General features: G+C 49.9%; 5 protein-coding genes across 7 annotated transcripts; 3 read left to right on the forward strand and 2 right to left on the reverse strand.

Annotated features, from left to right (window-relative positions):
• Positions 1-288: 288 nt before the first annotated feature.
• On the reverse strand, positions 289-4,240 carry Tsf1 (transferrin 1). The gene is made up of 10 exons (XM_076309615.1): positions 3,763-4,240; positions 3,278-3,507; positions 2,904-3,207; positions 2,364-2,704; positions 1,891-2,141; positions 1,507-1,742; positions 1,151-1,430; positions 867-928; positions 538-803; positions 289-458 (listed from the first exon to the last, which is right to left on the reverse strand). The coding sequence occupies exons 1-10, from the start codon at positions 3,857-3,859 to the stop codon at positions 369-371; spliced, it is 2,157 nt and encodes a 718-aa protein (XP_076165730.1). The 5' UTR covers positions 3,860-4,240; the 3' UTR covers positions 289-368.
• Positions 4,241-4,614: 374 nt separating this feature from the next.
• LOC143146113 (cilia- and flagella-associated protein 43) lies at positions 4,615-13,895 on the reverse strand. The gene is given in 18 exon segments (XM_076310125.1): positions 4,615-5,921; positions 6,013-6,114; positions 7,500-7,919; positions 8,155-8,765; positions 8,842-9,023; positions 9,166-9,500; positions 9,624-9,750; positions 9,997-10,343; positions 10,550-10,769; positions 11,015-11,304; positions 11,371-11,637; positions 11,696-11,970; positions 12,147-12,489; positions 12,553-12,913; positions 13,024-13,286; positions 13,353-13,557; positions 13,627-13,682; positions 13,728-13,895. Coding segments are annotated over 18 exon segments (4,917 nt in total). The 3' UTR covers positions 4,615-5,576.
• LOC143145851 (uncharacterized) lies at positions 5,645-16,660 on the forward strand. Of its 2 annotated transcripts, XM_076309619.1 has the most exons (4): positions 5,645-6,168; positions 14,462-15,514; positions 15,807-16,154; positions 16,285-16,660. In XM_076309619.1, exons 2-4 carry the CDS (start codon positions 14,890-14,892, stop codon positions 16,500-16,502), a joined length of 1,191 nt encoding a protein of 396 aa, XP_076165734.1. In that variant the 5' UTR covers positions 5,645-6,168; positions 14,462-14,889; the 3' UTR covers positions 16,503-16,660. The 2 variants fall into 2 exon arrangements, with proteins under 2 accessions (XP_076165734.1, XP_076165735.1); XM_076309620.1 differs by lacking the exon at positions 5,645-6,168 and having other exon boundaries at positions 13,607-15,502.
• A 137-nt stretch (positions 16,661-16,797) lies between these two features.
• LOC143145852 (uncharacterized) lies at positions 16,798-18,379 on the forward strand. The gene is made up of 3 exons (XM_076309622.1): positions 16,798-16,986; positions 17,281-17,592; positions 18,058-18,379. Exons 1-3 carry the CDS (start codon positions 16,965-16,967, stop codon positions 18,117-18,119), a joined length of 396 nt encoding a protein of 131 aa, XP_076165737.1. The 5' UTR covers positions 16,798-16,964; the 3' UTR covers positions 18,120-18,379.
• Positions 18,380-18,522: 143 nt separating this feature from the next.
• LOC143145848 (uncharacterized) lies at positions 18,523-21,998 on the forward strand. Of its 2 annotated transcripts, XM_076309617.1 has the most exons (8): positions 18,523-19,197; positions 19,265-19,415; positions 19,921-19,992; positions 20,057-20,200; positions 20,273-20,660; positions 20,806-21,065; positions 21,232-21,622; positions 21,856-21,998. In XM_076309617.1, the coding sequence occupies exons 1-8, from the start codon at positions 18,960-18,962 to the stop codon at positions 21,859-21,861; spliced, it is 1,650 nt and encodes a 549-aa protein (XP_076165732.1). In that variant the 5' UTR covers positions 18,523-18,959; the 3' UTR covers positions 21,862-21,998. The 2 variants fall into 2 exon arrangements, with proteins under 2 accessions (XP_076165732.1, XP_076165731.1); XM_076309616.1 differs by having other exon boundaries at positions 21,232-21,985.
• The last annotated feature ends 160 nt before the right edge of the window (positions 21,999-22,158 follow it).

Genomic DNA, 22,158 nt, shown 5'->3' on the forward strand with positions numbered 1-22,158 from the left:
AATTATGATAAATAAACATCAAGATATTGCGAAATCTGCAAAGGCGAACGGTTTCGGTGAATGTTTGTTCATTTCCACGATTGTTATTAACATTTACGCATGTTTTCAATATTAATCGAACAATGTGCATCTTACTTATGCACTACAAATGATTAAGTAACTTATAGTAATTGATTTTGATCGAGACCGGGGGGAACAGGGTGGTACAGGAACAGAGGATCGAGAAAACCGAAATAACGATTTGACCCGATTCTCCGAGCGAATCGACGGTGCGTCATTAAAACGAAAAATGCTACAACGTCGTTTTATTTCGCGTCTGTTACAAAAGAGACGAAATTTCGAGCGGTCGCGAGATTGTTTGCTACACCTTAGGCAATTGTGTAATTTTGTTGCGTTTGTTGCCATTGATCCCACTTGTCCCACGACTTGTCCACGGAGACGAGACCTTTCGCGTCGTCCTGAAAAAACGAGAGAGAATTGAAAATCAGAAACGGTTGTCGAACGAGGTGGCTCGCAAGAAGAAGATCTTGACTTTACCTTGAACAACTCGTTGGACATGCCAGCCCAAGTGCCGAACAATTGCAAAAGATCCGGTCGTTTCGAGTAGAGGGTGCTGGCGGCTAGTGTGCCGTGAGTGAGCTCCTCCAGAGCGTTTATAGACTTATCGGCGGAGCTTAGGATCACTCGAGGTGGTTCTATACCCAAGTTGCATCGTTCCCATTGGTCGAGAGTCGCAATACCGCCTCCTGGACAGAGCAGTGAAAAGTCCGAACTCTCCTTGCCTCTCTCCTGATTCTTCTCGTCTGAAAGTTCGTTAAATGGACGTGAGTCTCTGGTCAGGAATCTCACGAACGAACGATACTCACTAATGCGCGACAAAGCGGTCAGCGGTACGAACGCCACGTCTCCTTTGTCCGACGACAGACACCTGAAACCGACGCTCGTTACAGAGACAATTTCTTAACAAAGTAGTACCTCGCTTAATCTTCAAAAATTGAAACGAAACTGATCGCTCAATTGGTCCATAAAATCTTCTCCTTATCGTGAACACGAATATTCGGTTCGATCGATCAGCGAGGTATTACTGTCTATCGTTACGTCTAGGGTCCCTCTGTTCCCTCTCGCGTTGTAATTAAGTTTCGCTACGTACTCGAGAGCACCATCACCGCCATTGAAAGCTTCGGCGTTGTTGGGTTTGCACTTGGTGACACTGGAAACTTGATCGTCGTTGGCTGCGATGCTACCTACGCACTGCTGGCACAGCTTCGACCGTACGGGTGCTCCCGGGACGCAGGATCCCTGGAAGAAATCGGCCACGTCGTCCTCGGAGTTTATCAAACTTTTTTCCTTCAACGCGTGCACGGGAGCCTCCCAACCGGCAAAGTTACCCTTGTACCCACTGTGACAGGATCTCTTGTCCCTCAACTCGGCTAAAAACAAACACGATCTTGAGAAAATATTCATCAGAGCCGGAGACGCTCTGTAGATAATCGTCGAAATAGTTACCAAAGTCCTTGACTGGGGAAGATTTTTTGATAACCGCGACAGCCGGTCTTTCGCCTAACTTCGTCGAGCCTGGCCCGTACGATTCCGCGATTATGGGTTTGGCATTGAAGTCTCTGATCGCTCCTTGAACCGCGCCTCCATCGACCACCACCAGATCGGCATTGTCCTCTTTGATGGCTTTCAAACAGTCTTCCCTGCTCTTATCGAACTTGCACTCGAGCTTGGGTCTGACGTCTCTGCGAACAACGATAAAGAGTCGTCGTGAAATACGAAGAGGTTCCCCTTTCGAACTGCGCGCAGGAACGATCAGAAGCAGCGAGGGGAAGAACGAAGAGGAGGACTATCAGGAAGAAAAGGAAAAGGAGATCGGTGATGATTCCGTACCTCGAGAACGCCGCCTTGGATAGAGCGTTACATTTATTGAGACTTCCTTCGGTCCAGACGCACCAACGGGCAACCTTGCCCACCGATCCGGAGTCTCGTTCGATCACGTCCAAGTATTTCGAGTTGGTCAAGTGGTTCACGGGCGACACGACCGGTGCCGGAACGGCCAATGTTTTGTTATCCAGGAGCATGATGTCCTTCCACCAGTCAGCCTTTTCCGCCTCTCCTAATTTGCCGAGATCCGTCAATTCCTGGGAGAAACGATAACAACGTACCGTCAATTATTTCCGTCGACCTTATTCGTCGAACGACCTTCTCGTTCGTGTCTTCTGAACACGGTGTGAACCGATAGAGAAAAACTACGACCCGAATAAACTCTAATTATTTTTACCAACGATTCACCGTGCTCTGTTCGCTTTTCGTTGTACTTTCGTTCCCATCAAAGTACAAAGTATAAATGAAAGTATCGGTACCTTTTGCAACGCCTGCACGTTGTTGACGGCTCCGTTGGTCATGTATCCCTGCCAAGGTCTGGCAGCCCAGGTGCACGGCTTGGTGTTCTCGTCGATGGGGACTTTGGTGCCATCCGGACAGAAGTAACGGAAATCGGTGGGATTCTCGTTGGTCGGTACCGCTGGGGATACACCGACAGGCAATCCGAAGAAACGTTTCACGTAAATCACCTTGGTCCAGGCGACTTGGCCTCCGTTATGAGCGAGACACCGTAGCGCTCCCTCGTATCCCGAATAAATGTCCGGGTAATCGCAGACGTCGGGTTTCTCGCAGAGAGCGCACATGTTCGAGTAGGTCGTCTCTGACGAGTAAAATCAACGGAGTTAATCGTACGCGGAGACGTACACGATCTCTCACCTAACTCGAACAAATGCGGAGAAAATTCTAGTAGGATCCAGGAGTCGGTCCAGTTAAGTGTCGGCACCGTGTACGTATAATTATCGATTAAAAGTTTACCCTTCAGAGACTTTGTTCCTTCAAATAAGTAAAAGAAAGCTCACTGAGTCTTTGGTTGATGGACGGATCGGGGGACCAGGTGCCTACCAGGCACCCCTTGGAGAAGAGCGAGCTCAAAGCGCGTAGCTCGTTCTCGCGGGCCGAGTACTGAGGATCGTTCAGGTTGTTCAGCACTCCCATGGCGGTGAGCTTGGTGATCGGTATCTTGTAACCGACGTTTCGTCCCACGCCGGTATGACAGGACCTCAGTCCGCGCAATCCTTCGACATTGTTTATATCCAAGTCTTTGTGCACCACGCACACGGCCTCGTAACGATACGTAGCGTCCGGCTCCTCCTTGGTTCTAACCTAAGTAGCAATCCGGTCAACTAGCGTCTGGACTCGAGATCGACGAAAGAAATCACTCTCTCTCTCTTACCTGCTCGACGACGCTGTACTTTGGGTCGACGGCCAGCTCGTTGTTCTTCGCCGCGACGTACATGTCCTCCGGATCCACGGCCACCACGTCCGCTTCCTTCTTCCCGACCCTTTCGATGCACTCCAAACGATCGCGACCAGAGATGCAGGAAACTGGGATTCCTTTGAGAGCCGAGTCCTTGATTAACTCCGCGCAATCCTTCCAATACACCTCGGGCACGCATATCGTGACTGGGGACCGGCGAAACAAACACGAATTAGTCGAGAATCAACTCGAGCTCTTAACGCGTACTTTCCCGATATCGAACAATCTATTGTCATCCAAGGACAAAGTCCCCGAACAAAGAGCCACGATTAAACGACGCCATCCAAGATTTGGCCAATTTGCTCGATCGCAAATTACAACCGAACCGAAACGAGCACTTGCTCCATCCACCAAAGTTTTCGACGCGACGGGCCGCGCCTCGAAGCTGCTGCTCTACTTACAGATTCGCTTCTCGGAGGCATCGTTCGCCGCGGATTCGCCTACGATGGCTGTCACCGCGAGCGCAGCAACGAGAGAGACGTGAATGCCGAATCTCATGGTTCGGGGGAGCCCTATGGACCCGATAGTCGGCGAAAGTGACCGGAACGAGCACGCGCGGCCAGAACGGGAGAGAAGAGAAGAGAACGCTCGGAACGCTCGGAACGACTCTTGCGACGCGATAGACGAACTATGCGACACCGATCGCCTTCTTATATAGGAGCAAGTCTTTTTTCCTTGTTGCCTTCTCGCCCACCTGGGTGGGAGTAATTGGAGGAGGAGATGGATGACCTCGTCGCGGTTATCGTTTTCCTTTCCTTCCTCTCGCGACTCGCCTCTACCGCGATTCGTCGCGCGAATCTCCTCGGCTTTTGTTTCTCTTTCTGCGACGTCGTCGTCGTCGTCATCGTCGTCTTCTTCTTCTTCTCCTTCTTCTTCTCTTCACCCTTCTCGAACACCGATGGTCTTTCTCGTCCCGAAACAGACGCCGCTGGTTTGCAAGCGGAACGTTTACCGAACGGTTGAGAACGCAAACAAACACGATTGGTTGGCCCGGTTCGTGAACACCGTGCAAATGATCCGCGCAATGCCCCGCCGTGTGTCAAGGTCGCCGCGTTGCCCGAAACTTTTTACCCGACTTGTATTTGCACACGCGTGAAACCACTTTTACAGATGGCTAGAGGGATAAAAAAAGGAGAAGAAACTTCCGTTTTTGGAATTAGACAAGCCCCGGGTAGTGTGGACGAGTGGTTAAGAGTACCTGTCCAATATATCGAAAGCGAGGTAGGAATTTAGAAAAGTACGAAAAGACTGTGTCGGTAGGTGCGATCTATTCGTTTTCTAGTTGGAGAAAAATACGTTCAAAATACATTTCTATTGAAAGAAAATAAACATTCTCTTCGAGCCATTTATCTTCTTCCTCCTGACATCTTTCTCCAACTGTCCGGAGCACCGACGTACATTTACCTATGTACGTCGAATTTTTGTAGAGTCGGTGTTGGTTATCCGTCGCTCGAATTCCACTCCGGTGCAGAATGTAGGTCTTGTAAAATTAGTATCTGCTTCGTGCCATGGTTCAGAAGTTGATAGGTACAGAAGCCCGCTTCTAGTATCTTTTGTTGACCAATAAGCTGCCAATCGGGGACACTTTGCCGTGCTTGCGTGGAAGGTAACTCGCCAATAGAAATAACTGCAAGCAAGGAATGCGAGGACAGGTCAGTAACCTTAAAATGGTTTCGACGAGAGGTGATGGAGCGGTGACTCGATTGATGCCACGGCACTGATTGCACTTTGTCCGCCTGGAAACTCGAAACTCATTGCTCGGAGTGCGACAGCTCGACTCGACTTAAATTGGTAAATCTTGAGGCACCACGAGGATTCCGTTACTTTGTAGGTTTCTATTTCTCTGCGGTCCTCGATCGTTTCACCTTCTTCTACATTCTTCCGTGATCAAAGGGAAGGTCTCTGTTCCCTCGTAAAAAAGAAAAAAGCGACGAGGACGATGTCACGGGTCGCAAAAGGATCCGTAACGTTCGGCTAGTTACCGCAACCGAGTGACCCTGTGAGCGCAGAGGTGCTTCTTCCATCGTCAAAAACAACGATAACAGCATTGACCTGCGATCTCTGGGACCCCACTGGCGTTATCGCGACAGCAGCTGCCTCGTTTTCGAGCGACTTCTCTCGAGGAGGAAATCGCGACGCTGCGGGCGGGAAATCCATCGATAGAGAGCATCTGTCGGGGGAAATCCCGGTCCGTACCCAACCAAGGTCGAATCGATCAATCTCGAGCACAAACGTTGTTTCGATCTTTTAATCTCAGGGTCGGGTAAGTTCTCAGCTTGGAGATCTCCACTCGGCTGCGGAGAACGACGAGCTCCTCGAAATTCGCGCGTACGGTTCGCGCGAGTCGTACCGCTCGCCTAATCGATCGCATCTTGTTTCGCTGAAACGCGGTGGCCTTCGAGCGAAGCGGACCGCGCATCGCGGCAAGTAACTCGTCCCTCTCGGTCCTCGACCGCTCGATTTTACCATTCAATTTTCCATTCCTTCCACGCCACTCTCGCGTCTCTCTCGCGATCCGTTGCGATCTGGCTCTCTCTTCTTCCAACGCCTCCTCCAGTCTCTGAAACGTGAACATTGTTGATTCGCTCGTCGATCGAGCGTTGTCGCGTTGCTATTTCCTTCTTGATAAAATATTAAAAATATCCGCTCACCGTGCGTCGCACGCGGAAGTTCCTCTCGAGCGTTTCGGTTTCCTCCTTCGGTATTGCTCCTTTTGGATAACGAGCTGCGCACTCTAACACGAGTCTACCCACCTGCGAACGAACAAAGGACGAAACCTCTGGAAAGTGGCCACACTGTGTCTTTGGGTACGTAGGGTAAACTTTAAGAAAATTATCGATACATTAAGAAAGGCAGAGCTTTATTTTACTCGGACGCGTAATCGCAACGTAATGTTTAAATTGTCGACATAATAATAATGATATAAAATATCATTCGGTAGATAGTGTAGATATCGTAGAAACTATTAACGATTTTACGAGTAACGATGAATCTCTTTCGAAAGAGACGCAAAAATTGTTTCGTTCGATGATAAATAACAGATGAAGTAAATGTGAAATTAATTTAAAAAACCAACCAAACGACGATGCTGCGATCGATCAAAGTGTCGATAATTGAGTCTTCCACCCTACACAGATTTCTTTGACGATAATGTAATGCACAGAATGCCTGGTAGAGAATGGTACGAGTAGAAATACAGACGTATGCGACATAATCGATCAAACGATGTATGTATTACATATCCGTGTAATTGTTCTCGAGATCGGTAAGGAAGGTTAAATAGGTACGCAGCGTGTCTGTCCAGTGCCGGTTACATCTACTTGCGTCGGTGTTTGTAACCTTTTTCTGCATCGAGGATGTTTACGGTATTATCCGTTTCAACTGGTTCTAACTAGTTAGAACGAAAAACAGATAATACCACGATCAATGTTTAAAAACATCGACACGAATGTAAATAACAGACAGAGTAATGGACAAACGAAGCCGTAATTCGATAGCGAGATTTTTAAAATCGACTTTCTCGAAAACAAAACCTCATTATATGATATCGTAAGAACGCGTACACGATTTCTTGAACAAAGAAAGAGAGTTACGAAAGAACATGGCGAAATAATGCTCGAGAAGCGACACACGACGCTTGTCCACGCTTTTACTTACTACATACCGGATCATGTATCAGGAAAGAAATAAAAGAAACTCGATTTTATCGCAAAGATTGCAGGATTCTGCGTTACGTGTTTTCTCGTTTAAATAACACGGATACCTTACTCTTACTTTAGAATAATTTCCCCAAATAATTAATAGGGAAAAAGTAGCCAGTTCTTAATCAATTTTATCGTACACTTATTCATGGTCATTGTCTGGTGTATTCTTATCGTATGCCTGCTCAATTTTCCTTTCCTTTATAGATTGGAACAGCTGCGCTAGTACAATACATTGTGAAAATGGATAAATTGAATCTAATCTTTGTTCGCGAAACCTATTGTTCCGATAGAACTTTCTTTCTCGATACCATCGTATACACGGTGAGATATGTTTCGAGCTGGCATGAAAAATTAAAATAGCATAAATCGCACTGTTAAGTCGAATATGGTGGTACAACAAACACAAGAATAATAAAACCTCGTTTCGGGCTTACCTTGACGGTCGAAAGTTCCTTCAGATGTTCCTGCAGATCTTCCATTGTTTTCTTAGCCAGCGTGTGTCTCCACTCCTCGAGGGATACGGTTCTTTGGAGATTCCCCGCCCGCTGCAGGGCTGTTAACTTTTGCTCCCCAGCTTTCACGATGGCCTCGTGCACTCTGTCGAGTTCACAGCGCGGAATCAACACGGCGTCCTGCCACTCGGAACTAGAGTCGCCGCGAGGTTGACTTTGCAGCTGTCCAGTCTTCAGGACTAGTGTGACTTCCTGGTCGTCCGTCAGATCGTGCAGGGACTTTTCTAGACGTTGAACCGTCTCCTTGTGTCGATTGACCGTGGTACGTGCAGCCAGAGAGGCCTTTCGATAGAACGCGATACTCTGTTCCGCTTCCCCAAGCTCGATTGCGCAAATTCTGACCTTGGAGGAGACAATTCGTTTGTTTAACGAGCATTACCTTAGCCAATACTGTGTCTGCCTCTAAAAGCAATCCGGTCAAACTCATGTCCTTCGTCTTCGAAAAAACCCTTAGGAATCGTTCCGACAAATCCAGACACAAATAGCTTCAACAACTCGAATCCGTGTTAAAAATACAAACTATCTCAAGGATAGGAACTCGCTAATCATTTTCCTACGCGTAAGAAGATTTATTTACTTTAATTTCCGCTTCCATCTTGACTCTCCTGAGTCTGCAAGCACTGTGCCAGTGACTGGACTCTATCTTCCGGGGCAGACTGTCTGGCATCGTATCGAGACTCTTCAGGCCTCTCAAGTAGTCCTGCCATTCCCGTGGCAGGATCTCCGAGTCCAGATCCGCATCCACGACCACCCGCTCGGCGAGTTCGGAGAGGAATGCGAGCGAAGTACCGCAGACCGGTCCAGCGGTCCTGGGTCTTCGACGATAGTGTCTGAACAGATGCTCCACCATGGGTTGCTTCAATTCAGCTTCGAATTCCACGCGGAACTTCTCCTCGAGTAGCTTGTCCCGTTTGCGGAGATTCTCGTACCGATTTCTCAGCTCGGCGACTCCGGCTTCGAACAGCTCGCACTCCTCGGCGAGGATTCGCGCCTGCTTCGTCGCGGGTATCAGATGCAGCTCGATTACGCGCCTAATCTCGCGTCTCCGACGAGCGATACTGCGGTGCCCGAGGATCGTTTGAACTTTGGACAACCGATCCAAGAGCACGGATCTCTCGACTCGAATCTTCTCCGCGGCGAGCTCGGTCAGCTGGTCGTCGAATTTTTTAGCAGCGCTCGAAAGATCGTCTAGAGAATGCAAAAAGGGAAGTGAGACCGAGACGAAGAGACGAAGAGACGAAGAAACGAAGAGAAGAGGGTGCACCTTTGACACGCTTGATCTCGGTTTCCAGCATCGATCTGTACTCCAGTCGATGAGCTTCCCGTTCTTGAATTTTCCTCTCGTAGGACTCGATCGCAGCGATGTCCTCTTTTGTGTAATCGAAGGGACTCTTTCGATCGAGACACTCGGGCTTTGAAACGATCTTCTTCGCGTTGTCCTCCAATCTCGAATGAAATTACAAGAGAGTGTCGGAACGAACTTACTATATCTATATTATAAATGGCCCGAGTGGTATTCAGGTGACATTCGGTTACGAGGAGAGATCCTCGTTTGAGGGGATCGCCGATAAAATAAACGAAAACTTACCTAACCTCAAGGACACCGTCCATCATTCGATCGAGAGCCTCTCGACGAAAGTCAACATCCTCCCGTTGGACCTCCTTCCCTACTGGACTATCCTCTTCTTCCGCGAGATCTCGAAGAATCGAGTCACCGTGAACGGGTACAAAGTCGTCGCGGTCGTCGGACATTTTGATTCGACGCCAGTGTGAAACGTCCAAGAGGTCCGAGCTTGCATCCACGCAAAAAGTTTGCTTCAGCTCGTCGACGTAACGACGCGTTCTTTCTGCACGCTCGATCGCCATACTTGTTTCGCTCCTCTTCGCGGATCGCGTCCCTTCGAAGAGTTCGTTGAATCGGATCTGTTTCGATTTATTCGTACTGTTATCGAAAACTTCGCGATATTCGTATCGTATAATTCTACCAAAGGTAAATGAAATAATTATGAAAAATATTATTCTTTCGATACGTATATACCTACATACTTTGGAATCTTGTTCGCGTTCTTCCGCCATAGCGCACGCCTCGAGAACATCTACGTATCCGCACCACGGATCGAACGGGTTGTATTCTTTCCGTGTTTCGGGTGTATCGGAAATCTCCTCCTCGAGTCTGAAGACAATAACGATCGTAGAAAGATTCTAGCGTAAAAATATTCTATAATAGAAAGATAGAAAAACATTAATACCGCGTCTCACAAAATCGCGTAATAGTACGGGTATGTGACATTCGTAGACCGTACGAGCCTTAAATTACAATTAAGTGATCGCGTGTACGAGAGCACGTACACCATAATTCCACACTTGCGGAAGATTAATTTTCCCACCAGAAATACCTCCTTCATTTTCTCGCGATTACCTGGTCACGAGCTCTCTAGTTTCCATCGAGAATCTGCACCAGGATCGATGATCGGCCACCTCCGAAGAGATTTTCTCGAGAGGATAATTGGTGACCTTGGATTTGCCGAAAACGGAGGAAACGGTTCTCGGTCGAACGACCAAGGGATCGAGGAATCGTGCGTGCAAGTAAGAGATCGCTCGTTCGCGTTGCGCGATTCGCTCCTCCGCGTCTTTGGTCAATTGCTCCTGAAGCGATCTAGTCGCTGCTAGTTTACGTTCCCGAGCTTCCTCGTCGAGATCAAAAGCATCGATGGGAAGCTGCGCGTCCGGTGATTCGGTCTCGTTTGAATCGAGCAGCTCCTTTATCTGCCACGAGAATCCGAGTTTCTTAGGACAATCGTTAAAGTTTCCAGGAATTAATGTAGATCGCTCGGCTAATCTTCGCGTTCAATTTGTTCGTTCAATTGGTAAGATTTTCAGCAGCGGTAATTCTACATAGAATCGTCCGATTCGCGTCGCGCAATATTCAGATTCAAGGACACGAGTTTTCGAACAGATTAGCGAACACTCACGCGACACCTTAACCGGTTAAAATCCTCGAGAATGCAGACGCGCGACGAGAGGTCTTGCTTCTCCTCGTTCGTCGTTCCGTCGCGCGTTATCGTGTCCAGTCATGTCTCCGTTGCTTCTTGCTCGTCAGTGTTCCTCGCTTCTCCTTGGCCAGACTCGTCTGGAATCCAACGAAAGAAGCTGGCCGACAAACTGGACCGTTCTGGAAGATGCTCGAGGAACCTGAAACGCGAGAAGAGGTATCGGTAACACGAAACGCTTCCACGTAGAAAGAAGAGCAAGTCGACGGAAGATTGGGTGTAGCTCGATCAGGCCTAAGGAGGCGTCCAAACTTTAGTGAATAACGTTTAATAACTTTTAATACAAAACCTTATCGACTCGCCCCCTATACGCGTTAAATCGAGCTTCGAAAGGAAAGACATCGAAGACCATCCAATCCTGTTAAGAGAAAAGAGTAAAGAACCTACGGTTGTCGAAGCCTATTGGCCACCAGGTTTCCGTTCCGTCCGAGGGAGACGATTACGTCGCCGACGATCACTGCGCACCGAGTGCCACCCTGGCTTCTATGGTGTCCAGCGAACACCGCGAACACTCGCTTCGGTTCCATGGCGTCCCTCACGACGATCAACCCGTCGTATCCGCAAGTGAGGAACTGCGAACAGCTTCGAGTCCGTGTACAATGAAAGCCCACCTCGACGTTCCTCGTTTGATGCAAAGACGAAAGGACGTCCAGAACGATTACTTCACGACTGTCTACCTGTAACGAAGGATCACGAACCGAGGTATTCTATCCCCACTTATCACTCTTCGAGCCATCCCCTACCTTCCATCGTATACGACGCAACTGCCTGGATAGGTATGGCGCCCCGAATATTTCTCCACTCCCCTCCCTTCCGTAAAACAAATCCTCGAACGAAGCAGATAGCTTGATCACGTGGCCCATGGTCTCGACAAGGTTTCCAGAGAGTCGATACGTGTACACCATAATCTCATCCCCCGCTCGAGGATCCTTGGAAGCGGTACTCCCGACGAGGACCAAAACTTTTATCGTGCAGGACTCCTCCGCTTCGTAAATCAGAAAGTCGACCACCTGACGAACAAGGGGAAAAGTTGTTGGACGGGAGAAGGTTCCTATTTTATCCTCCCACCTTGCGTTGCACGTTCAACGTGGCCAAAACTTTCGAGATCCTTTTGTTGGGACCCATCGGGAGGAGAAGAAACAATCTGTTGACCCTGGACGACCCTACGCCAAGGACTCGACCTCCTTCTGAGAATTTTAGTCGGTCCAAAGGTTCCCTCTGCAGGTGTGCACAGCTCACTATTCTCGGGACGGATGGTATCGATGCTTCCACGAGGACGAGGTTTCCTGCTTCGCTACACATTGCCAGAATCGGCGCTGAGGGATGAGAGACCAAGCGAGTTACTGGAAAGAGAAGAAATCTTTCGCTCTTTACGTTTATTCGGGTTTCCCTCTGTACGCTCTTCAGAAAATAATATACAATGAAATCGAAGCTTTCTAAATGCAATGCTATACACGGGGAGATAAGACCAAGACTATCACTTGTATAGAAAGTATAAAAATGAGATCTCCTTACCCACCTTTGCCGTGATGCTTCAACGACAAATGCTTCGTCGAGGAGATCACGTACCCGGTGGATACATTGAGAACGAGTAGTCGGTAAGAGGGGTCCAGGGCTCCGAGATATCTGCCAGAGAAGGGAGTAACGGCGGTGTAATCCGCAGCCTCTTTCAATAAAAACTCAAGCCGAGGGTTGCGATCTCGGGACGAGCCAATCATTTCGAATATCTCGCCGTCCGCCCCTAGGACCAAGATCTTGTCGTCACGTGGATGGCTGAGCACTTTACTGGGAAACGATGGCAGTCGAGTCGTCCAGATCGTGCGCCATTTTTCGCTCCGACTCTTCGACTCCTTCTTATAAAACTATGGAAACATTGCGAGTAGCGTTATTATAAAAATCGTGTTCATTTAGGAAGAAGAACGTACCGTTACTCGAACCTCGCTATCAGCTTCTGGAGGAATCTTCACGATTAATGCACCACCTTTGTGAGCCACCAGCAAGGGATCCCTCGACGAAGGAATGGACGATTCCGATTGGACGATCGTCCTAACGCGTCGCGTCTCGTTCTCGTCGAAGTCGATGGACGAAATGTTGCCGAGCTCGTCGCAGAAAAGCAAACTTCCTCCGGTGGACCAGGAGACGGAAACTGGCCGATGATTAAAATCCACGACTGCTTCCACGGGGAACAGACGAACCAGTTTCGAGCAGACCAAAATACGGTAGACCGAGAGGGTACTGCTGTCCGATAAGAGTCGTGCTACCATCTGGGTGGAATCGCTGGAACATCTACGGAAAAACGAGGGAGCTCTTTTCGTAGAGCATCGAAGTTACGAGTCTTTGGGTAAAAAATGTTCCAAGTGGAAGATGGAAGATAGGGTTGCGGAGATCCAACTCACGCGATTACAGCGCGATCAAAGTCGATTCTGCCGGCGTCTATGGCGGCCATTTGTTCCCCTGTTCTCCAGTGCCAAAGGATTATCCGAAAATCGGGATAGATGGTTTGGGCCAGAAGATACTCGGTGCCTGTGAACGCGCAACAGGCGTACCCGTTTGCCTCCTGGCTGTTCGCACAGCAGGCGATCCGTCGCATCGACGGATAACCAAAAACCAAGATTCTCGGATTTGGCTTTCTTTCCACCAAGGAGAAGATCGATGCTACCTGACGACGGAAAAAGAACCAGATTCGTTTCGGTCCTTCTAAGGTTAAATTCGATGCAAGTCTCACCGAGTGTCCAGCGATGCAGGATGCACCGTCCCCTTTTTCACGACTGTCGAATCGCTCGATCCGCGTCCCTCTGCTCCTGAGATCGAAGAACCGCGCGTACAGCCCCGAGACCGTCCCGATAGTGTCCCTCCCGATGTACGCGATCTCGCGACACCTTCCAAATATCACCCACCTGAGAAAAATATGGAAAAAACGATAACCAAAACTCGGCGAATGGTTGGCCGTGTACGTACACGGGGTCGACCGTGGTTAAACGCATGGCGACGCGGAAGACCACTGGGATTTCTCCACAACGAGAGCCGAGTAACGGTTGCTGGGGAACCCAGCACCCTATCGATCGCACCCTGGAAGACGACCAGCTTCGAAGAAAATTACCCGCGTATCGATTTCACTTTCGCCGCGAGTATTTCCGTGCGAGCGATCGATCGTCTTGCGCGCGAAGCAAGAATGCGGGCGGCTCGGATAAGTGTGCCAGTGGATCGTGGCGAACGTAGGAGGTTCGATGAATCGTGTGACCGTTATCGCGAACCTCCTCCAACGCATATCAATGGGCCGACGCCTTCTCGCGATGGGACGTTTCGTTCATGCCAGTTTTCGGTGCCCACAACGTTCGGTAAAGAATAGAAAATCGTCCTAATCAGTCCCTAGAGACACTAGGAATTACACGAGCAAGAATAAGCGTTACCGAGTCTTTACCTGGCCAATCGTGCCACTATGTACAAAGCTTATATGTCAATAAAAAGAAATAATATTATTTAGGCGATATTGGGAGTGATTTCGATTATCGTGTTTCTGCGCAAGATGTCCGGAGATATTCTTATACCGTTCGAAGCGAATGTTTTTGTCAGAAATCTAGCGATAAGACAACGTGCCTCGCTGTACTAGGAGCTGCATCGCGCGTGGTTAATTTAATTACGCGTTAATCGTACCAGCGTTCTCTCTCAACGATTACGACCACGTTGGCGTCATTTACTGCAACTCGACACACGTATTTGAACGAGAAACAGCTTGCTCGTAGCTACGACGACGCTTCGCGGACAGTGTCCCTTAACAGCGAAATCGAGCAGGGGAGACGACCCGCGAGAATTTAAGGGCATTTTCTCGGAAAGTTTTCAGAACCTTTGAGAAGCAGATCGCGACCCCGAATACACTCGCTCTATCTTCGCGACGCCATGGAACTCGAGCGGCGAGGAACGTCGGCGACGATTTCACACCCAATCGGAGGATGGGAGAAACTAAGATTCGTTTCGAGTATCCAGAGTCTATAGCGACCGAGTACTAGGCGAAAACGAAGATCGAATATAGGCCTGAGGACCGCTAGTCGTTTAATATGCGGTAGACGCCACCGAGGGGACGGCGGACGCCTCGACGTTCCCTTGGTCGATGGTTGGTCGTCACTCGAAAACTTTGAGCCTCGAGAATCGTTCTGATCCGACTCTCGGTTATCGACAACAACGTAGAGTAACAAACGGTATTTTGGTAAATAAATTCGGTAAAAAATCAGTGTCCCGCGATTAATTAGAATCTGGGGAGCACGATGGGGGCGGTTGCACTAGTTTGCGCATTGTTGTTGGTGGTGGTCTCCGACCTGGTGAGTTGTCGAGATGCTACGAGGAACGCCTCGAGGATCGACCAAGTCGTTGGGAACGCGACGGCGAAGTTGATGGACACGGAGGTGATCGGGACGGTCGCTGACGGGACCCAGGAGTCGGTTAAATGGAACGAGACTACGAAAACGACCTACGGAATCGAGTGGAAGAGCCCTAGGCACAGGTGGACCAAGGACAGCTACCTGGAGGCCTGGAGACACTCTCGTACCAGCACGGATCCTCGCGAGGGTGTTATCGATGGAAGCTCTCCTCAACGCAGGAGAGAGTACAACCTAGGTCCCGTATACGTGCCCAAGGAGACGGAGAGCGCCGCGACGGCCCCCCGGATCGTTTACGGATCCATCGATCGAGATTCGTTCTCCATGATACCCAGCGACGCGTATACCCTACCGACCAGGACTGCCGGGGACTTTGGTGGGATTCAGAATTCTTACGGGCCACCGCAGACCCAACCCCCTCGTATGTCTTACGGTCCACCATCCAATGGTTATCCTAACTACGCAGACTACTCCGGGGGAGCATACTTGCCCCCACAGCAAGGTGAGGGAAGAGGTATCGTATAGCGTTCGCGGTGAAATTCTTTTTCTTTCTTCATTGTATCAGTGTCTAACAGTGGCTAAACTCGTCGCATCGGGCTAATAACCTTGTTTGCATCTTTCGAGATCCTCTGGTCTCGATTCGACTATCAAAAAGGGGACGTGTCGTTTTTATGTGTACGTGTCTATACATGTTAACGTTATTGCATCCACGTTTCAATTTGAAGCAAATTTCGATACACACGGTGTCTCCCGGTTCAAGGAGGCTACATATTCCTCGAGTATCCATTGATCTAGCGACTCTGCAGCGTACGGGCCCCCCGCACCAGCTTACGGACCCCCTGCGCCAGCTTACGGACCCCCTGCGCCAGCTTACGGACCTCCTGCATCCTCTTACGGACACGGGCATCAACTCGAAGTATCCGAGAGCTCGCACTTGGGACTCCCCACGATGGACTTTTCCTGGCCATTCGCCCTCAAATTGAATGCCTTTACCTTGGCGAAGATCCTCCTTAAATTGGTCATCTTTAAGATGATCGTCAAGTTCATCGCGGTCATTTGTCTGTTGCTCTTCATTCCGAAGCTCGAGATCAAGAAGAAGAAGGGGAGCATGAACAACGACAATGACGACGACGAGGGACGCAATCTGCTCCAAGGTAACCTCGGAAGCTTCTCGTGTTTCTTTCACGTACCTAACCTCGACCACGGGAGCTTTTCTTTTCTTTCATGGATCTAACTCAAACTTGGCAAGCTTCTTCGTAACGCTCTTTTCTATCGTCCTTCCAGCGGATTCTCTATTTTCGGCGCGACTGGACGCTCTCACCGCGATCGTGAGCAACGCTGTGGACAAGTACCAAAGATCGAACGAGAGGACGCGAGACCAAGGGACGTCGGATCATCCAACGCGAGCAGCACCGAGTTATCAAGAACCCTGGCAAGACTACATCCAACTTCTGAGGACCTACGTAATGGAAGAGACGCGATTCCTTCCGACGAACTCTTAGCATTCGGGTGTGCGTCGCGACGAAAGCTTCTCCTCGACCACGATCGCTCGGTTATTCGCACCTTTGTTTGTTCGCGATGAAGGAGTATAGCGCGAGACTCGAGGAAGACGCGCCCGTCGTCCACCGAGATACGAATAAATGGAAATTAGCCGCGCGGTCGTAAAACGTTCCGTTTCTTGCCTTCCACTTCGTTCCAGTTCCATCGAAATCGCAGCAGTTTAGCAATTCTCTCGGAGGTGAGGGCGGGGGCGCGAGCAATTTCGAAAATTGCCGCTACGTGATCCTCTCGATCTTATCCGAGTTGGAAGATCCTCGGTGGGAGGGTGGTCGTTTATAAGCTCGGATCGCGAGCCGCGACGACGTTTCAGTCGTTGCGTAGCCGTGACAGGGGTATCCGCTCCGATATCAGCGCGAAACGAAAACGTCTTCAGTTTTGAAAATCGAAGAGGATTCTCCACGACCATGAGGTCGATCGTTCTACTCGGTAAGTAAAGATCCATCGATCGATGATTCCCCGAATCTTGTTGTCTCGCAAGATCGTCGAGAGGCGAGATTCGCGCGTAGTTGGACGACGAAGGGGGGACGGATGATCGTTTAATGGAGGGTCAAATTGAGGCCGCTTAAGAGCTTCCTCGTGACATTGAAACCGGGTTACGCGCCCACGGAGATGAATCGAATCCCGACCCCTCGACCCCTCGATCCCCCGATCACCACCACCCCAGCCCGCTCACCCCTCGCACTTCCAGAGCCAATCTTTCCATCGTCTTCTTCTTGGCAGCGTTCACGCTCGCGTGCGTGTTCGCGTTCCTCGTCGAGGATGTACGCGGCGTACCCTCCGAGAGGACCACCATCGTGCCCAAGCAGATCAAGGAACCTAAGGAGATCAAGGAGGCCGCGACCGCTTCGAAGGAACTCAAGGACGCGGTGAAGGCGGCCAAAGAGGCGAAAAAGAACAAAAAGGACTGCCTGAAGGAGTGCGGGCCCGATTTCGACCCGATCTGCGTACACGACCCGAACGACCCCACCTACAAGCCTAGAACATTCGGTTCGCAGTGCGCATTGGACGTTCACAACTGCGAAATGGGAACGAGTAAGTGTGCTCGAACGAATCCCCCTCTCGGTGACCCGTGCCCCCCACCCCCCCACTTTTTTTAAGCGCGGAGAAATTCTTTAAAAAGCATCGACCGATCTCTCGAGGAGGTGCAGTCTAGGAGTTTTACTTATTAAAACTTTCAACATTGAGAGGGAGTCGCAGAGATATCGTTAGCGGTAAATCGTAATACATATATCTTCGGTGGCTCTCTTTCTTTGCACGCGCGTGGAAAATCTTCCAAAGTTACCGTCGACCTCTTACGAATTTTCACTCGCTACGATCTCGCGATTCGATCGCGAGGATTCGGCCCGTGCACGATCGAAGAGGCACCGGAGATTATGGTACCGAACGCATAACCTGTGACTGCGTAAACGTACGTCGTTTCGGTGGGGGTATCGAGAGCCCTGCGATCCTCCCTTGATCGTAACTACCCCACGCCTCTTTTCTCTTTCAAACCCAAAGAGCTCGTGACGAAGAACAAGGGCGAGTGTCCTGGATCCGGTGGCGTCAGGTTTACCGGTTAAGAAACGCCCGGCGAATCGTTTACCCGCTTCGCGCGTCCGCCTGTACGTTCGGAAGTGGACTCCCAAAGGCGAACACACTTGCGTTGGACTCGATTTTCGACTTGCAGCGTTGCGACTACCGGCGATGGCGCTTCGAGACACCTTGGTTCGCCGTCTGTATGTAACCCAGCTTTAATTTTGGCTTTAGCTTTAACGAAAATAAACGGAAAAGAAAAAGAAGAAGAAAAAAAGAAAAAAAGAAAACAGAAACAGGTACAAAAGCTCATCGTTCAATCTTTCCTTTCATTCCTACGAAAACGAGATGGGAGAATTCTCTTAGACTGGTATCTTTTTAAACGATAATCTTTTTAGACTAAATTTGTTTCGCCTAAAATTTCGTCGAGAAGGAATCTTCTTTAAAAGAGAATTTTTCGAAGAAAAGTTATTAACGTATAAGAAAATATTTCCCGTATAAAATACATTTCTCCGTTATCGTGTGTATCCACGCTCTCGCGTGACTTTTAAGCGAAATATCGGTATCCCCGGACTCTGAACTGCCGGTAATGAGAAGCTGGACCGTTTAAAACTAATTATCGAACGACTCGTTCGGTTGGATATTATTTTGCTTCGTCGCTCGAAGCAAACTCTATTCGAGTGATCGCTCGGGTGAAAATTTCGCCCATCTCTGGATTGCGGTCGATCGAGCCAGACCGTGCCACCATTGTTCGTCAATCTCGATCGTTACGCGAGCGTTTATGCCGAGAGCATCATCTAACGAGGATGCAGGTCGGAAGACGAGAGAGACTAGTCGAGAGCGGTTCGCGACGAGTCGACGAAGGAAGCTCGTTCTAGTTCCCGAGTATGATCACCATCGATAAAAGTATTCTTCGTTTCTTGCTGCTCCTCTCGACGACGCTAACCAAGACTCGATCTTGGTCAGAAACTTCGCGCGACTGTGCGCCCTACAACTCGAATTTCGAACGATCGACGGGCACGAGGGTGGGGATTTCGGAGGACGATCTCGCCTCGACGATCCTCGAGGAGCTGGAGAGTCGTCTATCGAGGCTGGAGAGAAGACTCAGGGCCGTGGAGCAACCTGGTGAGTACGGATACCGTGACGTAGATCCGTAGAATTGATTCGCGGAACGTCGCGGTGGATCGTTCAGTTTGGCAGATGGGCCTGACGGAGGAGGATTGGGAAGTTTGCGCCGAAGGACCCTGTCGATGTCAACCTGAGACGAAATCGGTGTCCTGTTGGAGGCAGGAGTTGCTGGATCTACCGGCGGCGCAGCTCGTCCCTAGAGACGTTCTCAAATTGTAAGCGAAAACGCGAACGCGTTAATCCCTTGTGTCGTTCGGTTTTAATATCGCGCGACTCGTAACGAGAAAAATAATCGCTCGAAAAGTGGAACAGAGGTAACACAGTACGTGTGAAAGTCATCTCCACGCGATAACGATTCGATAGAGAGTTAAAGTTCCGTAAATTTATGGTCCCGTTAATTCGTCCGGTGGGCTACGATGGTTCACCTTTCGAATCGATGGGTCGATGATTTTCTTCTTCGAAGATAACCCGGAGTTAAGTTGGGTTAGGTTAGGATAGATCGGAACGAAATAAATTTAAAGCAAATAATATTACTTTTGGGTGTATCGCCGAGCTGCGATACAATGCTCGGGATCTTGACCTCGATAACGTATCCAAAAGTCATTGAAATCGACGAGGTCGTTCGCTTTGTAAATAATCATCGAGTAAATAAGTATTTACAAAGCGAACGCCCTGATCGATTTCAACGATCTTGAGAAAAGCTGAGAGAGCTGGTTTCAGGGATCTGGGTGGGAATCGACTGACAGCCCTCCACAGGGACACTTTCCTGGACATGACGCGATTGAACCATCTGTGAGTAACCATCGGCATACTTGCGATCAAACACCCCGTGATCACCTAAACGAGACACTTTCAGAGATCTCAGCGACAATTCCATCGAACACCTTCCCCTCAACTTGTTCTTCTCGTTGCACGCCGTCACCCACGTCAGACTGAGCAAGAATCTGCTCAGAGAGCTACACAGATCCCAATTCCTGAGCACGCGAAACCTGCGCATTCTGTGAGTGACCATGAAACGCGAGTACAGTCGATAACCAACCGTGATCGCTTTTTTGTTTTTGCACGGGCGCAGAGACGCGTCCTCCAACAGGTTGCGAACCCTGCCGGAGAACCTTTTTCTGAGCACCACCTCGCTGGTGATGCTCGACCTCTCCTGCAATCGCATCTCGAACCTGATCTCGGGTACGTTTCGCGGACTGTCCAGCTTGGAGGAACTTCTGCTAGGGAAGAATCGTCTCTCGACGGTACCAGTGGATCTCTTCGGCGACTTGATCAACCTGAGGTTCTTGGGCCTCGAGGACAACCGACTGAAGAACCTTCCGGACGGGCTGTTCCAGGGACTGGTGTCCCTTCGCGAGCTGAACGCCAGGGGCAATCAGCTCACGGAGATATCAGGGGGGTTGCTGGCTCCTCTCGCACAGCTACAGTCTCTCGAGATGTCCAACAACAAGATAGCCCGGGTGAACAATCCCCTCTAATGCTGGGACTCCGAGTGTCCAAGTCGTTCTCTTGAAAAATCAGGCTTCGATCGAAGTTGTTCGTTCGAGATCCTCGAGAACGCAACGGCAACGGATCGGTTCTTCGTCAACGTTTCTTCTCTTGTAGATCGACCGGTCCGCCTTTCGAGGATTGCGCGCCCTGGAGGAGCTGCTGCTAGGCCACAATCGTATACGAACCTTGACTCCTGGACTCTTCGCGACTTCTGGTCGTTTGGTGCGGCTAGTGCTCTACTCCAACGGGATAGAGAGTCTCTCTCGCGGTGTGTTTCGCGGTCTCTTCAACCTGACGTCCCTGTTCCTGCACTCGAACCACCTCAGAAACTTGCATCCCGACGTGTTTCAGGACACCCCGAATCTGCGGAAACTGTGAGTGAACGAACAGTCGTTCGACTATTGTGAAATGTTTTTACCGGTAGAGGAGAATTCCTGGACCACGGTCAAGTGTCCAGGAATTCCAGGTTACGAGACGAAAATTGTAAGAAGTTAGGTTCCTCGATATACCAGGATATATACTCGACTCGTACACTCTTAGGCAACTGGAATCCAACTACCTGTCCTCGTTACCCGCGCGGGTTCTAGACCCCGTGCCTCGAATGGAGCAGCTCCGTCTCGCCAGGAACCCTTGGCACTGCGACTGCGCAGCCTCCTACCTGGCCATCTGGTTGCAGAAGAGGTACCTGGCTCGAGCGAACGCTTCCTCGGACACCGTGGAGGAGTTGGGTGTGTGGGAGTTCGGGGCTGGAGCGATCTGCAGGGGTCCTGGAACACTGGGGGGCAAGCCATTGATGCGGTTAACGTTCCACGAGCTCTGCGAGGGTCAGTGGGCCTCGATGAGGGGCCTGTCCCCTCGAATCCCCATCGACCTCGTCGGAGGTCAGCTCCCCGCCCCACCGGACAGTCTACCGACGAAAGACCCCATTTCGGTATCTACCGTGCACGGATGGGCAACATTTTCATCCGAATAAAAATTGAAACTCTATTAGAACATAGGAGAAAATATAAAAATGTTCCATCGAACGAATAGTTCTTTGTAATTGGACAAATACCGGAAAACGCATTCGAACGAAATGTACTGCCCATCTCTGCCATCGTGTTTGCGTATCTCCGTTCCACGACGTTCGATAGGTTCCTTCTACGTCGCGTTTACGATCAACAGGTCTAACCCTTCTGGAGTGGCTACGGAACGAAGGAGGCAGGTCGAGCGTGGAATATTATTGCGAGTGGATAAAACTTTTACCCGGATCTATCCAGCGTTCGTTTACGCGCGCAACCGATGTTATTCCTTATCCAACGCGTTTCCTCCCGGGTAACGTAATCTATCGCTTCCGCGACTCGTTGACCCAGTCGACCGTGTCTGCCGATTGCGCGGCAGACAAAGTCTACCGAAAGACGACGCAACCTGCGATACGCGCACGCATCGCGTCGCGGACGCGTATCTCGACGTGCGCGCTACGTGCGT

Source organism: Ptiloglossa arizonensis, chromosome 4 (assembly GCF_051014685.1).
Source record: "Ptiloglossa arizonensis isolate GNS036 chromosome 4, iyPtiAriz1_principal, whole genome shotgun sequence".
NCBI lineage: Eukaryota > Metazoa > Arthropoda > Insecta > Hymenoptera > Colletidae > Ptiloglossa > Ptiloglossa arizonensis.

Bases quoted from the DNA above. Each gene is read 5' to 3' on its own strand.
- Tsf1 (XM_076309615.1), bottom strand. From the start codon at position 3,859: ATGAGATTCGGCATTCACGTCTCTCTCGTTGCTGCGCTCGCGGTGACA. The intron at 1,431-1,506 runs GTAACTATTTCG...GTTTGTTTTTAG, and splicing joins TTCCCCAGTCAAGGACTTTG to CCGAGTTGAGGGACAAGAGA. The intron at 459-537 runs GTAAAGTCAAGA...TCGTTTTTTCAG, and splicing joins TGTCCAACGAGTTGTTCAAG to GACGACGCGAAAGGTCTCGT.
- LOC143145851 (XM_076309619.1), top strand. From the start codon at position 14,890: ATGGGGGCGGTTGCACTAGTTTGCGCATTGTTGTTGGTGGTGGTCTCC. The intron at 15,515-15,806 runs GTATCGTATAGC...GCGACTCTGCAG, and splicing joins ACAGCAAGGTGAGGGAAGAG to CGTACGGGCCCCCCGCACCA. The intron at 16,155-16,284 runs GTAACCTCGGAA...TCGTCCTTCCAG, and splicing joins GGGACGCAATCTGCTCCAAG to CGGATTCTCTATTTTCGGCG.
- LOC143145852 (XM_076309622.1), top strand. From the start codon at position 16,965: ATGAGGTCGATCGTTCTACTCG. The intron at 16,987-17,280 runs GTAAGTAAAGAT...TCTTCTTGGCAG, and splicing joins GAGGTCGATCGTTCTACTCG to CGTTCACGCTCGCGTGCGTG. The intron at 17,593-18,057 runs GTAAGTGTGCTC...TCAAACCCAAAG, and splicing joins CAACTGCGAAATGGGAACGA to AGCTCGTGACGAAGAACAAG.
- LOC143145848 (XM_076309616.1), top strand. From the start codon at position 18,960: ATGATCACCATCGATAAAAGTATTCTTCGTTTCTTGCTGCTCCTCTCG. The intron at 19,198-19,264 runs GTGAGTACGGAT...TGGATCGTTCAG, and splicing joins CAGGGCCGTGGAGCAACCTG to TTTGGCAGATGGGCCTGACG. The intron at 20,661-20,805 runs GTGAACAATCCC...CTTCTCTTGTAG, and splicing joins CCAACAACAAGATAGCCCGG to ATCGACCGGTCCGCCTTTCG.